Raw genomic sequence first — 10000 nt, 5'->3', positions numbered from 1 at the left:
AAAAAAGTTGCCCGACCCCTGCTGTAAGTCATGCACAACAACAAAAGTAGTCAATCTTCTGAGTTGTTGTGCATATTAGATGATGCAGATGAAAAGAAATTATGTAAATTGATGAAGATGGAATTATAATGAAGTGTGTTCTGAGGAGTTTCAGACATTATTCAGCTTTATCTCAACCGATGTTACTATCATGGATATTTGGAAAGTCTATGACATTAGCAGCTTTGTTTGGCTATAGCTTAAATAAAATTAATTTTTCTTATGAACCAGGACTGAAAACAAAAAATGACTATAAAAGTAAAATGAGTTTTAAAACATTAATTCTATAGCATTGCAACAGGTGCTTTTTAATACATCTCCTACAAAAGTCTATGCTAGTTGAACTAATAATAAGTTTACAAATTTTGGAGGGATTTAGGACAATATATGTGTTTATTTAGTCCTCCTTAAGTATTATAGATCAGGACTGGAAAAAAATGTTATAAAAATGAACTCTAAAAGATTTTAACATGTTTAATACAATATTCTATGCCAGTTAAACCAATGACAAATTTACAAATTATGGGATAATTTTGGGCAATAATCATTGGGACAATTTTAATTTGTTTCTTTAAAAAAAATTTATTTCAGGATAGATATGGATTTAATAAGTAGGATTCAGCCTTTAGGATTAGAATTAATTACATTTCATGATATTTTAGACAATATTTGGTTTTCCATGAACAGAATTAAATAAACTGTTGAAATATTTTTAAGATGCAAATTTTTGTAGACAGATTTTCACTTCTCACGCAATGTTTAACACGTGTGTTTTATATTAACTAATTAACTAAATTGATTAATTGGTTTTGCTAAACATTTCTGCTTGGAACAAATCTCAGTAACATGTATAATTTTAGTAGAATTGTTAGTGAACAGAATAAGTAAGTAAATAAATAAATAAATAAATAAATAAACAAGAGGTTTTATAAGCATGCAAAATCTGACATGCACATCTACTTTGGAGATGTAAAAGAGATTTTGTGGAAGCAAAAGACAAAAAATGCCAAATCAGAAACGGATAGGAGAGAAGGAAAATACACACACATGTGCACACTCACGCATGCACACACATACACACACCCATAAATATGATATCAAAGTGAAGCAACCAAAACACAATACAAATTTTAAATAAAACAAACACACACATATATATAACATGTATAACACATAACAATAATAGATTATTTGGAAATCTGAAAAACATATAAAGTCTGGAAAAAATTTCTCTGTTTTTGTTTTTTTTTTTTTGTTGTCATTTTTGGAATTCTAAAAACCTAAACAAATATTTGGTTTCCTTAAAGAAAGCTAAGCTAATTGGAATTTTAAAACAAAGGGAAGAAAAATAAACGAATAATAAATAAAACAACCCATAAAGGTGACCCAAGAGAGCAAGAGTGGGGGTAACAGCGAATGTGTGTACACACATACATACCTGTACCATCATCATCATTAGAAATTAAAATGATGATTATGTATGTATGTATGCATACACCTACACACACATCTGTACACGCACATATATATGTTAAACAGAGAAAGTAGTGACAGCTCTAAATAATGAGTGACAATAATGAAAATGGGGGAGAGTGACAGACAGACAGACAGACAGAAAAACGTATTTCTCTCGTTTTTTTTCTTTTCTCATTTATTCAGAAGAGGAAGCAGTATCTATGGCCTGAATGCTCGCAACAAAGTGGACTCTGCTAAAAGCAAACATGGTGCCAGGTGGTGCTATTAAACTGGGTGATGGATAAGGTCTACCACCCAAGTAGGCCATGATTGGATTTGAATTTAGAATGCAAAAAAAACTTGAAAAATTACTGCAAGGCATCTAGAGAGAAGAGTCAGAGAAAGAGAAGAGTCAGAGAAAGAGAAGAGTCAGAGAAAGAGAAGAGTCAGAGAAAGAGAAGAGTCAGAGAAAGAGAAGAGTCAGAGAAAGAGAAGAGTCAGAGAAAGAGAAGAGTCAGAGAAAGAGAAGAGTCAGAGAAAGAGAAGACTTGATCCCCACGTATGACTGGTACTCTATTTATCAACCCTGGAAATATGAAAGGCTCAATTAACCTTGTTGAAATTTGAACTCAGAGAACAGGGGTCTTGATGAATAATTGCAAAACATTCTATTCAATTGCTATAGTGACTCAGCATTAGTGGCCTGCTGCACTCTCTTCCACTGAATGTGTGTGTGTGTGTAGGGGGGTGTATGTGCGTATATGTGTGTATGTATGCATGCAAGTGTGTGTGTAATGTGAAAAATGTTAGTAATTAGCTTCTGGTAATACTTACGGTACGCACAGGCTCAAATGGCTGCTCGTGTTCTTCATCAACACCAACTCTGGAATAAATCAGAGGAAACATTTGGAATATGAGTTTGCTGTTGTTACTGATAGATAGATAGATAGATAGATAAATAGATAGATAAATAGACAGATAAATAGATAGATAGAGGGAGAGAGAGCTTTTTCACTTGTTGAGAGAATAATGTGAAGGCTAAAAGGTTTGTCTAGCCATATCTGGCCTCTCACACCTCTCCTACAATATCATCCTAAAAATAAAAATCACATCATCAAAATCTCAAAGCTACAAGAGATTGTATGATTAATTCAAAATCATGTGAATAAATAAGGATTGATTTTGACAGAATAACGTGAATGCTAACAGGTTAAATTGATCTAAATTTTAAAACCTTCCATCAAAATTTCATATTAATTTCATCATCAACATCATCATTGTTTAAAATTCCATCTTTCATGCTGGCATGGGTTGGATGGTTTGACAGGATCCGATAGCCCCAACAGCTGCATTGTGCTCCAGTATCTGCTTTAGCATGGTTTCAAAGGCTGGATGCCCTTTCTAATGACAACCACTTCACAGTATATACTGGATGTGTTTTTCATGTCACCAACACTTGTGAGACTGTCATGTGGTTTGCAAGACTACGAACCCTGGAAAGGTGGCAGGGCAACTTTATGCTAATAAATCAGGGACAAAAGATGGGTAAAAGTATAAGAGAAGGAACCAGTGCAGAACAGGTCTCTTGCAACTAAATTCTTTGTTATTTTTCAAAATCAATTAAAACAAGGTAAGTGTACTTTGAATAGAAATATGGTCACAAGAGGGTTAATTATAAAAGCAAAGGAGAATTTTTGATTCTGTCTTTGTTATTTCATACCTGATCTTGAGCCACTGTAACATGGGCGTGGTCATACTTCCACACACTATGACTGTTACAAGAACAACCATCATGATGGCAGATACCATGTACTGTCGGGCTGCCGTTGACGTGTTCCGAATGGCTAGAGCAAAAGCGATTGCTCCTCGTAAACCTGTAAAGAAATACATAATCAGGACATATTCAAGCTGACACATATTTGCACTTAGGTATATGTATTTAAACACAGACACATACATATGCAATCACACACACACATATAGGTATGCATATTTGGGAATGTCTGTGTATAGGTATATATATATGCGCACACATATATGTATGCATATATGTGAAAGTGTATTTGTATATATATATATACATACATACATACATACATACATACACATTTTTGTAGATGTACACATATACATAGATCCACATGCATACATATACATTTATATATTTACAGACATATACACGCATCTGCATAGATACACATACATTTGCATATATGTATATAAATATAGATATCCACGTACATATACATTCACATACATACGTACACATTCTTGTATATACATGCATACATATGCAACCATTCACAAATAATATTCACACACATTCACATACATACACACATACATTCATACACATATATATATATTACATTCACAGAGAGAGATAGAAAAAAATAAAGATGGAAACAAATAGAGAGGTTACTAGTACTTTAAATCTACACCATATGTTTTAATGTTAATTATCTAAATACCTATCATGTGACCTTGAAGTCTAATGGACATGGCGATAGACTTTTGTTTGTACTGTGTGTGGATATATATACGTGGGTGTGTTTCTGCAAAATATGGATAGTTTATCCTGTTCAACCTATATTATTAGCATTATCCTGCGTTTGAGAATAAAATTATTTCTTTATCTGCATCTCTCAATACATCTCAACGCTTCTGAAGCAAATTTTGTTTGTTGACTTTCAACCTAAGTTGAATTTAACTTACACGTATGTCTGTATATATAGACACACACACACACACAATCAGATAGTCACAGGTTCCACAATTAAAAATGAATAAATCATTAATATAATAAACATACATAGATAGATGTTTAAACAATAACTTACCAGCAAACATCATCATGTGTTGGAAAGCAAAACTAATTTTGTTCTTCCGTCCTAAATTTAGCAAATAGGACAGCGGGTAAACATTAGAAAATCTTGCTATAATTATTGCAAAATGAATTACTGTTAAGGAAAATAATTAATGTCTGATAGAGTTATAGTTTTGTAAATGTATTCGAGATTCAGTTCTATAAATAACAGGAACCACATAGAAAAATCTATCGGAAGAAAACCAGAAGGAAAAAATTGCCATTTTCACATACAGTTGTGGAAAATGATATACAACCAATCAAGGTGACCAGTTGACCAGTTTTGGTTGGGATCATCCTGCTTGAGATCATCCCTGGTCCTATAATACATATCTCTGGGTGTTATGGAGGAAATGGCCATAGGAGTGATAAGAGGAAGAGAGGTGTATCAAGTGGTTTATAGGAATGAGTGTGTGTGTGTGTGTGTGTGTGTGTGTGTGTGTGTGTTGGGTAAGATATAGTAAGCAGCAGAGATCGTCGTAGTAGAGAAAAAGGAAAAGCTGTAGGACATAATTTGCTCAGTTGTAGACCATGTTATGCTTACTAAGAACTGATCTGTAATAACAGGGGTCAGCAACTAGTTAAAATTCCACTAAAACTGCAAAGGCTTACTCCAGCAACCATTTACAATGCTCTGGAGAATGAAACTGGTTTTCACTTTATGTTCTATTTTTCATTTATTACCGATTCATTTAACGTGTAGTTTGTTTGTTGGAACCAAACACCCATGATAAAACGTGATATTATTAAGATATCTGCATGCACAATAGAGAAAATAGCATAATGAAAGTACTGTATTTGCTAGTGTATAAAATACGATCTTGAATAAGGCAAACCCCCTATGTTTTAGTGGAAAGAAAAGTATATTTTATGGTAAAATCAAATTTAAGATGCTTCATCACACTCGCTCACACTCCAATCATAATATGGTCACATTAGATGCATGGCAACTTTTTGTTACATTTAAGAATAAAAGAAAGCCTGCCTTTAACAACAATTTATATGGTATCTTACAAAAATCTGTTAGGAAAAAGGATACAAATGCTGAAAATATAAAAATTGCATGCCATTTCATGGCTTGGAAAGTAAATACAGACACTCCAATATAGAGGAATACAAAATTTTCAGCTAAAAAGTTGCATAGCTCGAACAACTGCAAAAAGAAAGTCAAACAAGAATGAGAAAACATATATGACAAAAAAAAAAAAAGGCAATATAATAATTTACAAGTGAATAGAATAATAATGATAACAATAATAATAACAATAATAAACTTTTCTACACTAGGCACAAGGCCTGAAAATTTGGGGGAGGGTCTAGTTGATTGCATTGACCCCCAGTGTTTCACTGGTACTTAATTTATCCACCCTGGAAGGATGAAAGGCTAAGTCAGCCTTGGCGGAATTTGAACTCAGAACATATAGAGTCAGAAGAAATAGTGTAAGGTACATTTCTTTCAACATTAACAATACTGCTGCTAGCAGACTATTGGATGCTATTATGCATCACTGCTCACAAGGCCCTTTACATTGTTTTAGCTTTTGAATGGTGCCACCCTGCTGGCTAGGTGAGCAGGCCCACATTACCCCTGATCAGCAGTCTAGTCTGTTGCAGGCTTACTCATTTACATCTGGGAGGAATGGAGCAACACGAAAAGAAGTGATTTGCCCAAGAACACAACACACAGCTGATCTGGGAATTGAAACCCCAATCTCACAATCATGAGTGCAACATGGCCATCCACAAGACCACGTGCCTTCTATATAAATATAAATGCACACACATACACACACACATTCAATGTGCTTCTTTCAGTTTCTGTTCACCAATACTATTCACAAACAAAATTTGGTCAGCCCAGAGCTATAGGGAAAGAAATTACCCTATAGAATAACCCGCAGTGGGACTGAACCAGAAACCATGTAGTTGGGAATCAATCCTCCAAACCACACAGCTATGTCTGCACCTTAAATACAGTATAACAGCTGAAACTGTGTAGTCACTGACAAAACAGGTAAACAGCTTTGTGTGGCATGTTTCAACTTGAAAGAGCCGACTCACAGACAAAAATTCATAATTAGAGTAATTACAACAATCAGGTCCTAATCATTACATAATGCTTGCCAAACACTGCGGTCTTGATAAAAAATCTCACAGGACACTTGATCCACTTTACTTACTTGTTTTGTCCTCGCTTTCGATTCTGACGAGAGATTGTTATAAGTATAATGAGCTTGAGTAATACCACAAAATAGGACAGCAACAATTCCTGAAATATGTCAGCATGGAAAACAGACGTTAAATAATAATGATGATGGTGATGATAGTATTTATGTTTTTTGTTTTTTTGTACTTAGAAAGTTCTCCTCCAAGGTATAAGGCAGCTTGATCAGAGCCAGTCTGGAGCCAAACAATACCATAATAATTACCTGAATATACATATACAGAATTTTCATATGCACACATATACATAAGTGAACATACACACACACACATACACTCACACACTCGCACAAATATTTACGTTCTCACACACTTTCACCATTATCTGCATTCAACCATTTACTAACTGACCACTCATTAAGGACACCACATCACCAACGTACCTGTTAGTCCAGCAGCCTCGGCAGCTTGGAACGTACTGTAAGACATCAAGAAGAACAGTGCTGTTTCTAATAAAGGATATTCTCGAATCTTTGTATATTTTGTCATGTAAATCAAGTTAAGGAAACATATATATGTACATGCATTGCTATATCGCAAATATCATGGGCACTGTCCCTTTTCAAATGACTGACTTTTGGACTAGCAAGTGTAACAACAATGAAATAAAAAACCTTGGTGCAGGCCTAAAACAACCAGCTAGCTTTTTCAGATAACTAGTCGGCAGTTTGGGTGCTTTTAGCAGATTAATTTCACTCTGCTGTAAATATTTAGGGCAGAACTTTGGATTCTAGCCGTGGTTATTTTTTTTTATTTTTCTGCCAGATGTTCAGGCTGGACATTGATCACACCACTCACACCTGCCAGAGAGGCCTAACGAAGGTTAATCGGCACCTGACCATCTCTCCTCATCCTAACATATCTTTTCTCTTTCATCTTGAAGGGGTTTTTTTTTTTGTTTTCTTTTTAATCAAACGAATCTACCCAAGGATTTATTTTTTTAAGCACCCGCTCCTTATTCTATCAGACTCTTTTTGTTGAATGGCTAAGTTGTGAGGAACATAAACAGATCAACACTGGATGCTAATTGGCGGGGGGTGAGGAGAGGGTACAAACACAAAGATATACACATAGATATACATATATTACATACACACACACACACATGTATAAATATATATGTGGATAAAGTCACCCTTTGGGCATGAATGACCATGGAGTTGTACCTAGAAAGTTACCCTCTGAGGCACAAGTCCAGGCAGGGTTGATTATGGAAGACCAACAGTCACCCATGCATACCGGCCACCCCTCTCCACACCAACGATGTTATCCAAGGGAAAGGTAAAGACTGATACAGCTTGGCACCAATGACATTGCAACTCATTTCTACAGCTGAGTGGACAGGAGTAATGTGAAATAAAGTGTCTTGCTCAAGAACACAACACACAACCCAGTCTGGGAACCAAACTTATTATCTCATGAATGTGAGCCTGACAGCCTAACCATTGAGCCATGTGCCTTCACATACACACATACGTATATATATATATATATATATATATATATATATATATATATATATATATATGGGCATTTTTCAGTTTGTCTACTAAATTCACTCAAAGATTTGGTCAACCTGTGGCTATAGCAGTCTCACACAGTGGCAAAGTAGGACTGAACCTAGAACCATATGATTGAGAAGCAAAATTGTTATGATTCAGTCACAACTACACCTATAATCTAAAAAAAAAAAAAACTTTAATACTATTAATTATAAAATAATTTCCTTTTGTTTTCGTTTGATTACACTTAACAGATATTTGTATATTTTTCATTACTTAGCCAGCGAGGGGGAAAAGCTGCACCGGTTATCATTTATTTTTTTCAGGGCCTCCAAGGCGGGTTGGATAATGAGATGAAGTTATCCTCAAACCTTCCTTCTTATGGGAATTCTTATTGCAAACACCAATTTAATAATTCTTTCTACTATAGGCACAAAGCCTGAAAATCTGGAGGAAGGGACTAGTTGATTACATTGACCCCAGCGTTTCACTGGCACTTAATTTATCGACCCCCCAAAAAGGATGAAAGGCAAAGTCAACCTTGATGGGATTTGAACTCAGAATGTAAAGATGGATGAAATACTGCTAAGCACTTTGCTTGATGTGCTTAACGATTCTACCAGCTCGTTGCCTTAAACACCAATTTGATAATGACAACATGGTTTTTGAAATTAACTAAATCAAAGGCAGCATATTTCAACAAAAATATGGCAGTGAAATGGTTAAACATAACAATTTATCTGTCCTCTTTTTAACTCCCCCCCGCCACCAGCCATCCCACCAGAATTCTTCTGATATCCACTGTGAGAAACACTGGGCTAAGCAACAACAGCTACTACAGGTGTCTTTTCCCCCTCTGTGCTACATATCATGGACTCAACTGTTTTCAATGGTAGTTACTCATTTATTCCACAAACAGAAGTCACCTCATCTTAAAACACTAAATTTTTCCATTCACTGTATGGACTGATTAATAATGGAAATATTTGTGTGCATGTCTGAGTGTTTGTGTGTGTGTGTGTGTGCACCATATGGTTTGCCTTACACAATAAGAATTACCTATCATAAATATGTAAATATTGATATTATATTTGAAGTTTGAACTATTACATGTTCGTCTCCATTGGTAAGCTGTGTCGCAAAACAAACAAATTATTTATTTATTGTTGTTTTAGTTTTCCACTTTGGCAGACTTGTTACAGTGCCAGTAAAAAAATAAAAAAAATATTAACAATAATTGTTCTAGCTCTTTACATTCTGAGTTCAAACCTCACTAAAATCAACTTTGCCTTTCTTTCTTTCGGACTTAGTAGACTAAAATACCATGTCAGTTGGTAGAATTGTTGGTGAAACATAACAGATTCTCAACAGGATTTCTTTCAAATCTTTACTTTTAGAATTCAAATCCCACTGAGGTCAGCTGTGCCTTTTATCCTTTCGGGGTCGATTAAATAAGTACCAGTAATGCACTGGAATCAATGTAATTGACTTAGTCCTCCCCACAAATTTTGGGTCTTATACCTAAAGAAGAAATTCTTCTTCTTCTTCTTATTATTATTATTATTATTATTATTAAGGCGGTGATCTGGCATCAAGAAAATAATAATAATAATAATAATAATACAGAACATGAAGACTGACAGAATGCCACTAAGCATTTTCCCCAGTGTGCTAACGATTCTGCCAGCTCACAGCCTTGGATGAATAGTAATAATAATAAGAAGAATCCATTCTACTATTGACCCAAATGTTCAGTTAATACTTATTTTATAATAATCTTAAATTTTGAAACAAACTCATAATTTTCTTATGTTTTCTTAAACATTCTCTAGAACAATACTTTGTACAAAACCAAATATATGGCACCCTAGGCATAACACCAACATGAACTTCTAACTAGTTGTCTCTTGAGGTC

At 34.7% G+C, this 10000-nt stretch overlaps 1 protein-coding gene across 1 annotated transcript in view; it reads right to left on the bottom strand.

Moving 5' to 3' along the window:
- LOC106870034 (sodium/hydrogen exchanger 9) overlaps positions 1-10000 on the bottom strand; it is a 100756-nt gene that overhangs the window by 25863 nt on the left and 64893 nt on the right. Inside the window, exons 8-13 of the mRNA XM_089365685.1 lie at positions 6967-7072; positions 6541-6629; positions 5401-5513; positions 4335-4447; positions 3215-3368; positions 2329-2377 (exon numbers count right to left, since the gene is read on the bottom strand). Coding sequence (XP_089221811.1) covers positions 2329-2377; positions 3215-3368; positions 4335-4447; positions 5401-5513; positions 6541-6629; positions 6967-7072 — 624 coding nt within the window. The remainder of the gene's footprint in view (positions 1-2328; positions 2378-3214; positions 3369-4334; positions 4448-5400; positions 5514-6540; positions 6630-6966; positions 7073-10000) is intronic.

Source organism: Octopus bimaculoides, chromosome 18 (genome assembly GCF_046866305.1).
Source record: "Octopus bimaculoides isolate indiv1 chromosome 18, ASM4686630v1, whole genome shotgun sequence".
Taxonomy (NCBI): Eukaryota; Metazoa; Mollusca; class Cephalopoda; order Octopoda; family Octopodidae; genus Octopus; species Octopus bimaculoides.
This window is presented reverse-complemented; position numbering and strand designations above follow the sequence as displayed.